Source organism: Coregonus lavaretus, assembly GCF_964263955.1.
Source record: "Coregonus lavaretus genome assembly, chromosome: 3".
Classification (NCBI taxonomy): Eukaryota; Metazoa; Chordata; class Actinopteri; order Salmoniformes; family Salmonidae; genus Coregonus; species Coregonus lavaretus.
The window spans coordinates 46,620,973-46,638,582 of NC_139990.1; the positions used below are offsets into that span (position 1 = coordinate 46,620,973).

The window sequence follows — 17,610 nt, forward strand, 5'->3', positions numbered from 1 at the left end:
TGATCGGGATCTAATGTCGATTTGTTCTTTCTTTTTATGAAATACAATACATTGTAGTTGTATGAAGTTGTTTTAAGACTGTTTCTAATATACATATATATAAAATGGACATCACTTTGATAATTTGATAAAGACCATGAAATGGTATCTATTTTATTCGTACATGCGGCAGGATATAGTTGCCACAAGAATTGTAATTCGGTCCATTACAGTGCGACGCCATCTTAAACCCAGTGATTCAACAGCAGTAGCCAAGTTGTTCCTTGACTGCTGAGGGGGTAGTCGAAGGATTCGCTGGTGATTTTATTTTTAACGTATTTTTTTTTCCCACGAGGCGTTGGTTTTATCCACCTAAACGCAAGGAGACGGATTTGTGGCTTTTGACAAGGGTAGGCATCTTCGTTAAATAATCTATTTTCATATTTATTTGGATTTAACATCAAATGTTTTGCGTTGTATTTGGTGGTTAGCTAGCTAAGTTAGCTAGTTTGTAGGCAAATGTTTTCCGCAGTCCAAATTCACATTGCTTGCCACCGCCTATCAGTGCATCACGATCACGACAACTAGTCGTACAGAATTGATTGGAATTCACAGAAAATATGATTTTAGTAGAAACTAATTGAATTCCTTTCTAACGTTTTAGCCAGCTAGCTATGTGGATAGTAGTCTGCGCCATGGCCCGGACACTCCCCGCTAGTCCGCTAGCTAGCCTTTGCTAGTTGCCGTAAACGAGGCTAGCTAGTTAGGTCAACATTCCAGCGCTCGGACTCATGTTAGTGGTCGTGAGAAACAACTGGCTAGTTAATAACTATTCATACAGCTGGCTGTAGAACGTTTTGCCCTGTGACTTTATGAACTGGCAGATATGTAAGTTACGTTAGCAAGGTAGCTAGCTAAGATTAATGAGGGGAGAAAAACAATTTCCAATCAAGCAGTTGACGTTTGCTGGCTAGCTAGATAAATGGTTCCATTGCTAGTGTAGCTAGTTATGTCGAAATGGATGGTAATAGCGCAAACACTATCCCCACTATCCCACGTCCAACATTAACTTCAACTGATTTGACTGTAAATAAAGTAAGGTAAATTCAATGTGAAATGCCCATTGTAACTTTAAGTGGATGTGTTAGCTAACATTAGCAAAGTCAGCAAATATTTTGTTTAATTTCGTCAGACGTGACTTTGCTATCAATAAATTAAGTTTTGTTTTAGGAACTGGGTAAACTTTTTTACTGGTCGTCAATTTAAACAAAGACTGACAAATTCCTTCGCCGTTGTGATTTGAGAGGATGTTGAGGAGGAGCTTGACTGAAATTTGAGTGTATGTTGTTGCTAATCGGAAATTCGGGCAGGCTGAAGTGGACTTGGTTGTATGTGGGGGTGGGGAGCTAGCTCGCTGGTGGAATAGTTTTCTACTTGCCACGGATATCTAGGGAAACACAGCGGAACTACTCCGGAAATACCCCACAAAGAACCCAACTACGTTTTTTAAAATCGGGATCCTCTCACCACACCTGCAAATGATAATTTCACCTTGGAGGTGATTTGCTACTTGGAAAACGTACATACTGTTTTTGGCTTCGACGTTGTAACGTATGTTTGCTACAAAATAGTGACAATACAATAACGTTGCCACGGATATTTTCCGTGATTCATCTACCCACTAACATTTGCATACTTTCCTGGAGGTTTGGTGGCTTGCTAAATCACAGTAACCTCTTTTTGATGAACAAGCGTTGGCTATCGAAACTTCGGTATTGAGCAAGGTATGCCACATGCCTCTGTGAATTCATTGTTTTTGAGAGTCCCGTTGTTTAGAATGAAATTGAGGTTTTAGAATTTGATGCCGTACTTTTTCTCCAACTTTTACAGAAGACTGATGCTGGTATTTATCGACACAACAACCTCATTTTGTTTGCACTTGAGGATAGTAGCTCAGACCACAAGGGCATGATCCATGAGTGGTTACATGTCTAGCGCAGTTAAGAAACCAAGTAATGTTATTGTTGTCTCAAGTCAAATTCAGAGAAACTGTTAAATTCGTAGCAACTGTTCCAGTCCATTTGCTTGGATTCTACTAGTAAATGACGAGTAGTAGCCTAATACAGTAAACAATACTTGTTTTCTGAGACAGGATGGGTCTTGTTTGACATTGTCATGTATTTGAATTAAAATCCTCTTTATTGGTGGGTGTTTAGTTAAAACCTTAGCTGTAATTGAATGGCTAAAGGCTCTAGACAATTTGGCCATGGTAGTATGCACAGTTGGCCAAACGGTGTACCAGGAGCTAGTAGAGCTGTGACTGCTGACCATGCACATTGCTCTGTCTGAGGGGGAGAAATGGTCTGAAATTCAACTCACAATACAGCAGCTACCAAGCTTTCTCTGACTGGTAGTCTTGTTGAACAGCCATGTTCATATGTTATATTTAACTGTCCTCGGCTGAATTTCTCAATTGCTATCTTCTGGTGCTCTAGGAATCCATGTCCTTTTAAATGGAGCTTTAAGTCCCAGTGTGTCTATCCCAGGCCAATATAGTAGTGTTTTGAGTCAGACTCCCTCCACCACATGTTGTCTGCCATTTTGCCTACTAGACTTTTACTGCATGCATTCCAAGCGGATGTGCTGAATAATCTCCATAGAAGCTGTGCAAGAGTGACTATTAAACATTATAGGTATGATGACGAGGACAAGTGTCTCATCGCCCCTTTTTAAAAGTGCAGCCTCTTACTCTCTGTGATTCATACTGCTCTTTACAGTTTAAATGGAATAAATCAGATTGAATTGCCAGGGAGTGTTTTGGATGTTGATTGGTGTGCTGCAGTTTATTAACCTGACTCTCATTGTCTGCTGAGTTCTGATAATGACCCAAATGGGGTAGTGAGCAGAGCAACCTCTGCCTGTCTGTCTACCCATTTGACTCCAGAAACTCCTTCTGTTCTATACAAGAGGAGCCCAGTCAGTGTAGCTACTGCTCTGCATGTTGATTTTAACTTCCCCACCAGAGGGTCTGGTGATACTGGGGGTAAAATGACTCAATCATTTGAATGGAATTCATTACACTTGTATAAACGAAAACACACTAAGTTGTGATTGTATCTCTGCCTTGTGTCCTGCTAATGCTGTAGCAGGGTGTTTTGTAGGGCTGGGAGGATACCAGTATTGCAACAACAAGAATCCCATGGCAAATAACACGAAGCAGACAAGTCTTCGGTCCTTTAAAAACCCATTGTATGTAAAATATTGTTTGCTATAGCTTGGGGAGACAAATGACATTAGGGCTGTTTTCCTAAATGTTGAATCTGCTTTGTTTTTTGTTTCCTTGCCACGATACTAACGAGTATCATGATACGGGTATTGTCACGGCCCTGGTTTTGCATACGACCTGTCTGAGGGATCATGTTGGATTGAATGGTTGAGGGGTCCATAGATTTGTTGTGAAGCGATAGGCTATTTTTTGCGTCAGTCATTTATAATGGAGCTATTATCAAAATCCTCTTAACAATTTTTTTTTACCACTAATCCAGTGACTGGGTTTGTCCATGGTGTGTAAAATGTAATGGCTAGCTATCCTAAAAACATGATTCTCTCAGCAGAAAATCTAAGTCACGTTTATAAGACATCATTGGGTGGTCGTCTGTAGCTCAGCTGGTAGAGCACGGCGCTTGTAACGCCAAAGGTAGTGGGTTCGATCCCCGGGACCACCCATACACAAAAAAAAATTATGCACGCATGACTGTAAGTCGCTTTGGATAAAAGCGTCTGCTAAATGGCTTTATTATTATTATTATTATAACAATATGAAGTCTTTGTTATGATGGCCTGGCGAATGAGCCAGATGGCAGTTACCAGCCCTCCCATACGCAATGTCAGCCTCTCCTGTCCCCTCCCTGTCTACCTGGCAGTGGGGCTGAACCTGAGGGGGGCTGAAACATATTTTTATTTCCCCCCTGTAAAAGTACATTGCGTTGCATTCCATGTCTGCAATGTGCTGTATAAATAAAGCTTGATTTGATTTGCTCCTCTAGAACCCAGAATATAGGCCTAGTCTATAGCAGAACAGTCTCTTTGGAATTCTTATTTATTACTCCATGGGACTGTACTTGCCATATTTTTGTTTTTGAGGATCATGATAGGGGATGTGTGCTACCAATCTGCCATATTTTTTTGTTGCGGTCCCTTTGAAGCCCCCCCATTCAATTCCTCTCCTATTCCCCACTACGTTTTTTTTATTTGGCCTCCATTAGTTTTGCCGCCAAGTTAGCGCTTCATACATGTATCCTCCACGTTAGCAGTACATTTGATGTCTAGGTAATGCAGCCCTGATTCTGTTTTTTCCCTACGCTGGAATTTAGCTGGTCCAATGAAAAGGTTGCTTTGTGCTGTATTTGTTTTTGGCATGAGGTGGAAATGACTGTATGAATGAACTCTGCTGTTCTGTTACTTTCAGATCTGGAAGCTGTGCAGGCTGTGGTTTTTGAAAGTAACATGGCTTCCCAGTGTAAGTATTCTGTTTTTAGACTCCTTCCTTTTAGAATAACTTAAACATCGCTTCCCCTGATTTTAATTCCAGATGGTTTTCCTCTTTGGTTGAACTGCCTCCAGGTAGCCTAATGCTGGTGTTTATTTTCTAACGTCTAGCTGATCTGATGGAGCTGGACATGACAATGGAGCCTGATCGGAAGGCTGCAGTGAGCCACTGGCAGCAGCAGTCGTACCTGGACTCTGGTATCCACTCTGGGGCAACCACCACCGCCCCCTCCCTGAGTGGGAAGGGCAACCCAGAGGAGGAGGATGTGGACAACCAGGTGCTGTACGAGTGGGAGCAGGGCTTCTCTCAGTCCTTCACACAAGACCAAGTGGCAGGTATGAAATGACACTACAATACCATGGGAATGCTTGATTGGGATTTTGAACATGTCACATGGTATGAAGTAAATAGATAGTAGTTAGCGCTTCATTCTACTGACAATTCCTCTTTAGAGGAATCTGGCCACCATTTTAGAGAAGTGGCTCTGACCTAACCCCTCTTTCTTTCTCCAGACATTGACGGGCAGTATGCCATGACCAGAGCCCAGAGGGTGCGTGCGGCCATGTTCCCAGAGACCCTGGACGAGGGCATGCAGCTCCCCTCCACCCAGTTCGATGGGGCCCACCCCACCAATGTGCAGCGGCTGGCTGAGCCCTCTCAGATGCTGAAGCACGCCGTGGTGAACCTCATCAATTACCAGGATGATGCCGAGCTGGCCACGCGCGCCATCCCCGAGCTGACCAAACTACTCAACGATGAGGACCAGGTGCATATAGCTAACCACAACCGGCCCGCTTTGGTCCCCAACCAACTAGGAAATGCACCTAACCTATTGGTGTTCAGTTCTATGTTCTAGTCTCTCCATAGAGTTCTGTGTTGTGGTCTTGTATAGAGTTCTGGCCTGACCTCTTCCATTCCTCCAGGTGGTGGTGAACAAGGCTGCAGTGATGGTGCACCAGCTGTCCAAGAAGGAGGCTAGCCGCCACGCCATCATGCGCTCCCCCCAGATGGTGTCGGCAATCGTGCGCACCATGCAGAACACCAACGATGTGGAAACGGCCCGCTGCACCGCCGGCACCCTGCACAACCTGTCCCACCACAGAGAGGGTCTGCTGGCCATCTTCAAGTCAGGGGGCATCCCCGCCCTCGTCAAAATGCTCGGGTATGTCGGTCAGCCCTTGGACTGTAACCTAATCTGTCTTGAGTGTTAAGGAAGTTGTGTTTTTAAGATGGATTTGGGGTCACGAGGACTGAGTTGGGGAAACTCTGCTCTAACAGTTCCCCCTCAAACACCCCTGATTTTCTTTAGATTGTTTCTCTGAATTGGTGTCACTACAGCTACCTCCCTGTGTTTTCAGTTAACCTTTGGTACCTTCCAACTTAAAGTACTTCTAAGACAGTGACATGTTTTTGCTAGTCCCTGCTGCCATGTAGTTTGGTGTTGTCTTTAAAACTCTGTCTCCTCAGGTCCCCAGTGGACTCGGTGCTGTTCTACGCCATCACCACCCTACACAACCTGCTGCTCCACCAGGAGGGCGCCAAGATGGCCGTGCGCCTGGCCGGAGGCCTGCAGAAAATGGTGGCCTTGCTCAACAAGACAAATGTCAAATTCCTCGCCATCACAACTGATTGTCTTCAGATCCTTGCCTACGGCAACCAAGAAAGCAAGGTAAGGAACTTCCTGATTTTTAATTCTTTTCATTTACTGATCTCTTGGGTATTATACATATTTGATGCTTCGCTCCGTCCCCTAATTTAGGCGTTGATTGTGATCCATCTTGGTGTATTTTAAGCATCTTTGATGCTACTCTCTGTCCCTCCAGCTTATCATCCTGGCCAGTGGCGGGCCCCAGGCCCTGGTCAACATCATGAGGACCTACACATACGAGAAGCTGTTGTGGACTACCAGTAGAGTTCTCAAAGTGCTCTCTGTTTGCTCCAGCAACAAGCCTGCCATCGTAGAGGCTGGTATGTACTTCCTCTTATTGACCTTTTTTATTGATTCTGCCTCAGTACATTTTATCTTGCTCACGTTAGTTCAGTTAACTCTCCATTGATACTCCCAGCGAGCTGGGCTAAAGGCTAATGTGTGTTTCACCAGGTGGTATGCAGGCCCTTGGGCTTCACCTCACAGACCCCAGTCAGAGACTGGTCCAGAACTGCCTGTGGACCCTCAGGAACCTGTCAGACGCTGCCACCAAACAGGTGAGGACCCGTCCCCACTAGCACACCTCTGTTCCTCTTTCCTACACCTTTCCTTCCTGAATTCTTCCTACATAAGAGCTCTCTTTCTGTCTCCCTGCCTTTTTCCATGGAGAAGACGACCTTAGCTGAAGTAGATGTGATGCAGGTAAAAGTAGTCATTCCTGCCTTTCTGTGTTGGCGCTATGGCTAGTCAGAGCCAACTTCATCTACAGCCCAGCTCATCTTACCCTTATGTTCAGCTGACTTACTAAAGGCTCATTAAAGTAAAGCGTTAAACCCACCTGAAGAAGAGGAATTAGTGTAAGCATCTCTCTGAAAAGGAGCACGCAGTGGAAGGCTGTCTGGTGGTTAGCTGGGTGTGTGTTGGTCTGGTTGTGACATTCCTCTGTGTTCCTTTGCTCTAACAGGAGGGTATGGAAGGTCTGCTGGGGACCCTGGTCCAGCTCCTGGGCTCTGACGACATCAACGTGGTGACGTGTGCCGCCGGCATCCTGTCCAACCTCACCTGCAACAACTACAAGAACAAGATGATGGTGTGCCAGGTTGGCGGAATCGAGGCACTGGTCCGTACCGTGCTGCGTGCCGGAGACCGCGAGGACATCACCGAGCCGGCCATCTGCGCCCTGCGCCACCTCACCAGCCGCCACCAGGACGCCGAGATGGCCCAGAATGCCGTGCGGCTGCACTACGGCCTGCCTGTGGTGGTCAAGCTGCTGCACCCCCCCTCCCACTGGCCTCTCATCAAGGTAATTATTTATGAAAATGGGGATGTGGCCAATTTAATCAACATTTCAGTTTCCACACCAGTGTAAGTTAGCAGAATAATATTGTTGTCTGTAGACTGAGTTCCCCGACTTGGAAATAACAGCCTGTCTACTTGTGTATTTAATTGAAGTGGTGTTAATGTGATCTCCTCCTCGCTTTCCTTCCAGGCCACAGTGGGTCTGATCCGTAACCTGGCTCTGTGTCCAGCCAACCACGCCCCTCTGCGTGAGCAGGGAGCCATCCCCAGACTGGTGCAGCTGCTGGTCAGAGCCCACCAGGACACTCAGAGACGCACCTCCATGGGAGGCACCCAGCAGCAGTTTGTGGTAAGACGCACTGAAAATGAAATGCCACAAAGTGGTAATGATTTGATGCACACCTCTACACAGTGCAACTCCACCTGTCTCCCAATAAGCACACAGAGGTTTACTCCAATGCGCTCTGTAGTGTCTCTGAACTAACGGTTGTCCTGCACCACAGGAGGGAGTTCGTATGGAGGAGATCGTGGAGGGCTGTACTGGAGCTCTGCACATCCTGGCTAGAGATGTTCACAACAGAATTGTCATCAGAGGACTCAACACCATTCCACTCTTTGTCCAGGTAAGACCACTAACCAACTTAACTCTACTCCTACCCACAACTACAGAATTTGTAAAGAAAAAAAAAAAAACTTGACTTCCTCCCCTCTTGTTGCTGCAGCTGTTGTACTCTCCCATTGAGAACATTCAGCGTGTGGCTGCAGGAGTTCTGTGTGAGTTGGCCCAGGACAAGGAGGCAGCGGAGGCCATCGAGGCTGAGGGTGCCACCGCTCCCCTCACAGAGCTGCTCCACTCCAGGAACGAGGGCGTGGGTGAGTTAACAGGCCTCGGTCCACAACCATCTCTCATTCGTTGGCTCCTCAGAGCTATCTTATGGATGATTTAGCCCTCAGAAATACATAGAAATGGCTGCCATTCTAGAGCTATGCAGGTCTATGACATCAAGTGAATTCTAGAACATCTATGGTTTAGGCCTCTGTCCAGAAGGATCTGTCTAGCTAGCCGTTGGTGCATGACTTTCTATGGATGGTTGTCTTACGGGAGACCACTCAACCATGTTTCTCTGTTCTGTCCTCAGCTACCTATGCTGCTGCTGTTCTGTTCCGTATGTCTGAAGACAAGCCCCAGGACTATAAGAAGCGCCTGTCTGTGGAGCTCACCAGCTCCCTGTTCAGGACGGAGCCTATGACCTGGAATGAGGTACATAGTACTGCGGCTGTTTAATCACTTCTATCTGCTGCCATCACACACTGGGGTGTGTCTCAAATGGTGCCCGATTCCCTATATAGTTCACTACTTTTCACCACGGCCCATAGGTCTGTGGTCAAAAGTCGTGCACTATGAAGGGAAGCAGCCTGGGAGACGCTGGGGAGCCATGGCAAATTACTTGAAGTGTCATGCTTTAAAATAACTTTAAAGTATTAAAAATGTGCCTGGATCTGGAGCCAAGAGCCCTGTATTTACTAAGGAAGTGTTTGTCCCATGACACAACTTCTGGGCAGAACACCTTAGTGATTACTGTCCACTGATGTGACCCTCGTTCCTGATCTTGTGTTCTGTTTCCTTCTCTCTCTAGACTGGAGATCTGGGCCTGGACATCGGAGCTCAGGGAGATGCCCTGGGCTACCGTCAGGAAGGTAAGCACTGTCTCATGATGCCTAGTACTGTCCTGGTCTGCAGCTCTCAGCCTGCACCTGGGCTCCTCCAGTCCCAGTCCACCCCAACACTAACTCCCTGCCAGGCCCAGTCCACCCCAACACTAACTCCCTGCCAGGCCCAGTGTGCTAGTTAGCTAAAGCTTGCAACTGGTCAGCAGCACAGCAGTCTGCTTTAGATTGCAGACCGAGTAGTTTGGATTGGAAACCATGAATAATTAGTGGCTTTGTCTGGATTTGAACTGTGATTGACTGAGATGCTGAGGATTCTGATTGGTTGTTTTGATCCTACTACTGTGTGGTGCTTGTGTTAATCTGCTCTCTAACAAGTGTGTATGCTTCCCCTTCCCCCCCATCACTTCCATTGGCAGACCCTAGCTACCGCTCCTTCCACTCTGGGGGATATGGGCAGGACTCCATGGGCATGGACTCCATGATGGACCATGACATGGGCGCCCACCACCCCGGCCCCGAATACCCAGTCGACGGGCTGCCTGACCTGGGCCACGCCCAAGACCTGATTGACGGGCTGCCCCCAGGCGACAGCAATCAGTTGGCTTGGTTTGATACTGACCTGTAAATAGACTACTTTTTAGGTAAGGAGCTCTGTTAAGACTAGGCACCACGGCTGTGTGTTTGGGGATTACAGGCTGGTGCATGCTTGGACTTCTACTAATGTGGGTGTGAAGTTTCTAGCTCTAATCTTCTAGCTTTTCCTCATGCTGTGTGGTCCCATAGTAATGCTGGTGCCTCTCCGCTTCTCCAGGTGTATCGTCTGATCTGAATGAACCTGCATTGTGATTTGGCTGGAGAAGTTGCTGGGAGGTTTTGAAAGTGGGCTAGTATCTCAGAAAGTGCCTGACACATTACTAAAAGCTGAGTTTCCTGTGGGAACACGTGGAGTGGAAGTAAAACTTTGTTCTGGTCTTTTGTGGGAGTTAAAACTGCGTTAATGGAATTCCTGGAGTGGGTTACTCGAAGAAAATGACGCTCAAGAGTGGATCTAAAGATGGAATTTAAAACCCTCGTCTGTATTTTTTTACATTTTATTTTGTATGATTCTTCTTCAGTCTCTGTAACGGTACTGATATAGCTTGCGTTATTATACTCATCTCTTTTTTGCAGTAATTTGTATCCATTTTAAGTCTCTCTCGTAGTGTTAAGTTATAGTGGTAATGCTCCAATTAAAATGATCAAGTTATGGTGTAGAACACTAATCAGTTGAATTGTATTTGGATCAAGTGTAACATTGTGTAGCTTTTGTATAAAACCAAGAATTGGAAATGGTCCAAATATTTTCTTGCTTTAATTGTGCACTGTTTGTAGTGTCACAACTGTTCCAAAGGGTCTGTGGGGGAGGGGGCAGTGGATTATTTTTTATTTTATTATTTTATCTGTCTTTTAGTTGATAGCTGTTCAAGGAGGTGAAAATAATCCCTAATTATTGTAGCCTGCTGTGCTTATTGGAGACATGGTCATGACATGGCTAAACAATAAAAATGGACTTTAATTTCAGTGCTGTCTTGGTGGTTTATGGAACCGACTAGTTCTCAGGTAACAGTTCGTTAGGCTACATGGGTGCAAATGTGTCCTTTTTGTTTATACTCTAAAATTAGACAATGTACGATGGCCTGTTAATCTAAACTATTGTACAGTGAAATATTAGCATGGAAAGCAAAACCACAAGGGATTAAATGGTTTTATTAGAAATAAAAGCTATATAATTTCAAAACAAGGCACCATAATAGGGCCACGGTTGATGTTGCTGATTACTGAAGTGAATCATGGTCCTTCTAGAATCCAATCCCCTGTTGCTGATGAATCGACATTCTAGAAGCCAATCCCTGTCAGGATCTCAGCTGTCAGTGAAACCACGGCAACATCGGCATGGGACCTGGGAAGAGATGAGGCAATGGACAGATCTGGTGAAGACCTCTTCTCCTCCCTCAGCTGTTCTTCTCTCCCTCACAACCATTACATGAGCCAGTTGGCCCTCAACTGGCTGACAAGGATTTTAAAAGGCATTAAACTCATTCCTGTTAATTTTAATCAGAGCACTCAATTGTGAAGAATTAGGCCTTGATAAATAAATTGAATATAGGCTACAAGAGTAAACTCAATTTTTCCTAGTAATTACCGGTACTGTATTTGTCTGCTATTTCCAACACTTCTCTCTGTCTCCACGATAAAGCTTTCTCATTTCTCCCATCTTCTAAAGGACTGGTTTTAATTTGGCTACTTGTAGTAGTTGACTCATTCACTAAATCTTAGCCTTTGATTAGCATGACCACTGGATGACTGACTTGCCCAATAAGAGTCCTGAGTTATGTCCATATGTTTTCTTTAAACAAATGATGCACCTCCAGTCCTCTCCTGGCTGTCACACTACAACATTCTGTTAAAGCGGCGATCAGCAGCTGAAACAAAGCAGCCTCCCCACCCCTGGTTCGGTAAAAAGCTGAGGGATGGGGCTGGAATTGTAATCACTCAAATTCATAGACTGAGCTATGGATGCAAGGATTTACCACCTATGATATCAAAATTATAGTTTTAACCATGTTTTGAGGCTATATAGTGTGTTTACAAACAAAAGTAAAACACGCTTATATTTTGGGTTCTGATGGGGTACGACAGTTGGAACAAAGCTCATGAGGCATATTCTTCAAGAATCAATGGGTACATATAAAAAACAATGTGTGTAACAACTGCTGATTGCCCCTTTTTAAGGATCTCAAAATAAAATACATTCCCCATGGTTGCCATGGTGAGCGAGGCGGTGACGTAGTCCAGCAGTCACACAGGGAGAGAAGTTTGGAATTTCACTGCCACTTTGCCCCAAACCCCAATATTGTCCAAAGCTCTGCTTCATAAGCCTGGCTAGGCAACTTCAAAGGGATTGTTTTTCCATTTCAGAAAGAGGAGTGGAGGGAGGGAGGAGTGAGGCCTCTAGCAGCCCAACAATGGGCCACTATCCCCAGTTCGAGACGCAACGGGCTCAAGGAATCTTTCATCGCACAACCCTGCCTTGGCCTCCCACATGAATGGATCAAAGCAGAGCCCTGAGGACAAAGCTGGAGTTCTAGAGAAAGATCAGAGTGGAGACTGGAGAGAGTCTGTGGAATACACACCTGGCAGAATGACTCAGTCTCTGAAGAACATGGACCAGCTCTTGACCCTCAGCCGAGCCGCACCACAAACTCTCTGTAGTTGCTGGGATCTGGGAAAAACAAAGACAGAATGACAAAGTACACACTACAAAAACAATGGATCAGGTTTCACAACTCATTTGCCTTTGGGTTATATTTCTTAGGATGTAGCCAGGCCTAGCTACTATTGCACGAACAGACAATAATTCACTCACTGGCGCTTTAAAAGCTAGCCTACATTGGGGCACACACAAAATGGAGGCAGATAAAGGAGGAATGTCTGTGTGCTAATGGAAAACAGGTGTTGTGCGTTCCCTCCCCTGCCTACTGTTACATTAGAGGCTCCAGCCTTCAGCTCGCTGCTCCACAAGCTTTTAAAGGCCCCCTTCTACATCACAGGACCGCAGCAAACTTGGGTTCAAATACGATTTTTTTTTCTTTCAAATACTTTAGTGTTCGATTGAGCCTGCCTGGAGAGCCAGATGGTCAGGGTTCTGAAAACTTTTGGTACTATTCCATTGGTTCCATTGCGCCAGGCAAGCTCAATCAAGCTCCGCTAAAGTATTTGAAAGAAAACAAATCCTATCTGAACCCAGGTCTGGTTCACAGGAGTTAGCTACAGGAGTTAGCTAGAGTAGACGTCTGACGTTACATTGGAAAATCAACAGCAGCAGGGCGACAAAGAGCTGCCCCTATGGTGATTTATATCTGGAGCAGGTGCCTCATTACAACAAGAGCCTTTTGCATGTAATAACATCTACTTAGTCCAGCTCAGGAACAGAGAGAGGTGAGGGAGACAAGGCAGCCAAGGACTGTTTCCCACTTGACAGGAGAGAAAGGAGAGAGAGAGGGTTTAGTGTTTCTGCCTGTGATCTCCAGCTTAGTGTGTAAAGCCTGAGCCCAGGCATGCAGGCAGAGACAAAGGGGGCTGAGAGGGAGTGTAACCTGGTACAGGGGTTATGGAGCCAGGGCCAGGGGGGATTTCAGTACCATCTCTCTGACAATGGAGCCTGGAGCTACGGAGCTTCTCCGACCAAGGCAGCCAGGGTCTCTAGTCTCTCCTGTCTCTCTCTACCTGTCAACCTGAACTGGGCCACCAGGTGAGGTGAGTGATGCAGTCTGGGAGACTGGGACGCAAGGCTCCATCGCTTCACAGCTTCAAACACAGCAGGGTCAAAGAGGGGAGATAGGTTTGGGATTAAGGCTGAGCACATATTAGAATCTGCCGCAAACTTTGCTTGAGGGCGGTCTTAGCTGCAATGGACACAGCCCGCCAGCAACCTGACCCCCAAGCCGACTTCTCACTTTCCAATCCTCTGGGTGAGAAAAGTCCTGGATCCCACTTCTCTGTTTCAACGCTACTTCAGTTCAGGGCAATGCTCTGGTCTTTCTTGATACCTTCTCTCTCAGACCATCTCAACCCAGAGAGGTGCTGCCTAGAGGATGAGTCATTGAGTTGTCAGTGGTCCTCGTGGCCCTGTATGTGAGCTGCTCTTTTAGTGGGATGGAAAGGTGATGACAAGGCATTCGTGTTTAATGCATCTGGAGGACTAAGCCAACTAGCGGGGGTAATTACGCTGCAGAGTTTATGAAGCTGCAAATAGATTTTCATTGTAATCTCCTGTGACATCGCCGGCTCCTTCCGCTCTCCGCCAGCAAGTACCGCCCGTTGCCAGGCAACAGGGTTATGTACCTCAGAGGAGAGACTTTCCCTAATTCTCCTGAGCTGCTCCCTCGTCCCCTAATTCTATCCGCTGTAATAATGCTATAATACCCCAGTTGCCTACAACCCCATGCTATTCTCCACAACAATACTACGGATTTCATAATGCAATAAGAAATAGGCGAGCATTTCCAGGTTCCCTCTTCTTCCCTGGTCCTATTCTTAGTATGCACACTGAGAACACTATCCAAGAAGACTATATTATTACCAGTAGGTGGCTAGTAGACGACACAATCCCCTTTTCCTGAAAGATCCTGGCTGGGTAACAAGGCTGCATTAGAAAGCAGCATACCTTTCCTTTGCATGCTATTAAACACTGTTAGACTAAGCGAGTCACTGAAGAACTATGCTTGGCTACAGTTGTCAGCGCTGCACAAACGTGGGAGAAAGTTGGTTGCGTGCCGTGCAGCAGACAAATTGGAGAGATGGAGGCTTAAAATAGCAGACAGTCACAGCAGGGACAACTTCTAATCACCTGACAATAAATATGGTCCTCATCTGAGCCTGAGTATGTTTACGTTGCTGTGACTTTCTTCCGATCCGTGTGTGTGTGTGTCCGTCCTGGACAGGGAGAGCCATAAGTAGATAGAGATGGAGATAAAGAGAAAATAGAGAGAGAGAACATGGGAAAGAGAGAAAACATGGGAGAGAGAGAACATGGGAGAGAGAGAGAGAACATGGGACAGAGAGAGAGAACATGGGAGAGAGAGAACATGGGAGAGAGAGAGAACATGGGAGGGAGAGAACATGGGAGAGAGAGAACATGGGAGAGAGAACATAGTAGAAAGAGACCATGTTAGAGAGAGAGAACATGGGAGAGAGAGAGAACATGGGAGAGAGAGAGAACATGGGGAGAGGGAACATGGGAGAGAGAGGGAACATGGGAGATAGAGAACATGGGAGAGAGAGAGAACATGGGAGAGAGAGAACATGGGGAGAGGGAACATGAGAGAGAGGGAACATGGGAGAGAGGGAACATGGGAGAGAGGGAACATGGGAGAGGGGGAACATGGGGGAGAGAGAGAGAACATGGGAGCAAGATACATGGGAGGGAGAGAGAACATGGGAGAGAGAGAACATGGGAGGGAGAGAGAACATGAGAGAGAGAACATGGGAGAGAGAGAACCTAGTAGAGAGAGAACATAGTAGAGAGAGAACATGGTAGAGAGAGAAAGAACATAGTAGAAAGAGAACATGGGAGAGAGAGACCATGGGAGAGAGAGAGAGCATGGGAGAGAGGGAAAAAGAGAACATGGGGAGAGGGACATGGGAGAGAGAGAACATGGGAGAGATAGAGAACATGGGAGAGAGAGAACATGGGAGGGAGAGAGAACATGGGAGAGAGAACATGGGAGAGAGAGAGAGATATTGGGAGGGAGAGAACATGGGAGAGAGAGTCAATGGGAGGGAGAGAGAGAGCATGGAGAGAGAGAGAACATGGGAGAGAGAGAAAAAGAGAACATGGGGAGAGGGAACATGGGAGAGAGGGAACATGGGAGGGAGAGAACATGGGAGAGAGACTCAAAGGGAGAGAGAGAGAACATGGGAGAGAGAGAACATGGGAGGGAGAGAGAACATGGGAGAGAGAGAACATGGGAGAGAGAGAGCATGGGAGAGAGGGAACATGGGAGATAGGGAACATGGGAGAGAGAGTCAATAGGAGGGAGAGAGAGAGCATGGAGAGAGAACATGGGAGAGAGAGAAAAAAGAGAACATGGGGAGAGGGAACATGGGAGAGAGAGAACATGGGAGAGAGGGAACATGGGAGAGAGGGAACATGGGAGAGAGAGAACATGGGAGGGAGAGAGAACATGGGAGAGAGAACATGGGAGAGAGAGAACATGGTAGAGAGAGAACATAGTAGAGAGAGAACATGGTAGAGAGAGAAAGAACATAGTAGAAAGAGAACATGGGAGAGAGAGACCATGGGAGAGAGAGAGAGCATGGGAGAGAGGGAACATGGGAGATAGGGAACATGGGAGAGAGAGTCAATGGGAGAGAGAGAGAACATGGGAGAGAGAGAGAACATGGGAGAGAGAGAGACCATGGGAGAGAGAGAGAACATGGGAGAGAGAGAGAACATGGGAGAGAGAGAAAGAGAGAACATGGGGAGAGGGAACATGGGAGGGAGAGAGAACATGAGAGAGAGAGAACATGGGAGAGAGAGAGAACATGGGAGAGAGAGAGAACATGGGAGAGAGAGAGAACATGGGAGAGAGAGAAAGAGAGAACATGGGGAGAGGGAACATGGGAGAGAGAGAACATGGGGGAGAGAGAACATGGGAGAGATAGAGAACATGGGAGGGAGAGAACATGGGAGGGAGAGAACATGGGAGAGAGAGAGAACATATGAGAGAGAACATGGGAGAGAGGGAACATGGGAGGGAAAGAACATGGGAGAGAGGGAACATGGGAGAGAGGGAACATGGGAGAGAGAGAGAACATGGGAGAGAGAGAACATGGAGAGAGAGAACATGGGAGAGAGAACATAGTAGAGAGATTACATAGTAGAGAGAGAGAGAGAACATATTAGAACGAGAACATGGGAGAGAGAGACCATGGGAGAGAGAGAACATGGGAGAGAGAGAGAGAGAGAACATGGGGAGAGGGAACATGGGAGAGAGAGAGAACATGGGAGAGAGAGAGAACATGGGAGAGAGAGAGAACATGGTAGAGAGAGAGAACATGGGAGAGAGAGAACATGGGAGAGAGAGAGAACATGGGAGGGAGAGAACATGGGAGAGAGAGAACATGGGAGAGAGAACATAGTAGAAAGAGACCATGTTAGAGAGAGAGAACATGGGAGAGAGAGAGAACATGGGGAGAGGGAACATGGGAGAGAGAGGGAACATGGGAGATAGAGAACATGGGAGAGAGAGAGAACATGGGCGAGAGAGAACATGGGGAGAGGGAACATGAGAGAGAGGGAACATGGGAGGGAGAGAACATGGGAGAGAGGGAACATGGGAGAGGGGGAACATGGGGGAGAGAGAGAGAACATGGGAGCAAGAGACATGGGAGGGAGAGAGAACATGGGAGAGAGAGAACATGGGAGGGAGAGAGAACATGAGAGAGAGAACATGGGAGAGAGAGAACCTAGTAGAGAGAGAACATAGTAGAGAGAGAACATGGTAGAGAGAGAAAGAACATAGTAGAAAGAGAACATGGGAGAGAGAGACCATGGGAGAGAGAGAGAGCATGGGAGAGAGGGAACATGGGAGAGAGAGTCAATGGGAGAGAGCAAGAGCATGGGAGAGAGAGAACATGGGAGAGAGAGAAAAAGAGAACATGGGGAGAGGGACATGGGAGAGAGAGAACATGGGAGAGATAGAGAACATGGGAGAGAGAGAACATGGGAGGGAGAGAGAACATGGGAGAGAGAACATGGGAGAGAGAGAGAGAACATGGGAGGGAGAGAACATGGGAGAGAGAGTCAATGGTAGGGAGAGAGAGAGCATGGAGAGAGAGAGAACATGGGAGAGAGAGAAAAAGAGAACATGGGGAGAGGGAACATGGGAGAGAGAGAACATGGGAGAGAGGGAACATGGGA

At 46.6% G+C, this 17,610-nt stretch overlaps 2 protein-coding genes across 2 annotated transcripts in view; one reads left to right on the forward strand and one right to left on the reverse strand.

Annotated features, from left to right (window-relative positions):
* Positions 1-237: 237 nt before the first annotated feature.
* On the forward strand, positions 238-10,706 carry LOC311127012 (catenin beta-1). Its single transcript, XM_084158747.1, has 16 exons — positions 238-389; positions 4,448-4,498; positions 4,639-4,863; positions 5,041-5,294; positions 5,452-5,690; positions 5,996-6,197; positions 6,352-6,496; positions 6,630-6,733; positions 7,141-7,479; positions 7,666-7,824; positions 7,979-8,098; positions 8,198-8,348; positions 8,615-8,736; positions 9,113-9,173; positions 9,563-9,787; positions 9,958-10,706. The coding sequence occupies exons 2-15, from the start codon at positions 4,486-4,488 to the stop codon at positions 9,769-9,771; spliced, it is 2,343 nt and encodes a 780-aa protein (XP_084014873.1). The 5' UTR covers positions 238-389; positions 4,448-4,485; the 3' UTR covers positions 9,772-9,787; positions 9,958-10,706.
* Positions 9,956-17,610, reverse strand: part of LOC311127011 (serine/threonine-protein kinase ULK4-like) — a gene marked incomplete at its 5' end in the record, with an annotated part of 141,822 nt that continues 134,167 nt past the window's right edge. The window contains 2 exon segments of the mRNA XM_084158746.1: positions 9,956-11,085; positions 12,320-12,408. Of these exon segments, the coding sequence (XP_084014872.1) occupies positions 11,022-11,085; positions 12,320-12,408 (153 nt within the window). The 3' untranslated portion in view covers positions 9,956-11,021.

Excerpts from the sequence above, each read along its gene's own strand:
- LOC311127012 (XM_084158747.1), top strand. Across the intron at positions 7,480-7,665 it reads CCCACTGGCCTCTCATCAAG|GCCACAGTGGGTCTGATCCG; the intron begins GTAATTATTTAT and ends CTTTCCTTCCAG. Across the intron at positions 7,825-7,978 it reads GCACCCAGCAGCAGTTTGTG|GAGGGAGTTCGTATGGAGGA; the intron begins GTAAGACGCACT and ends CCTGCACCACAG.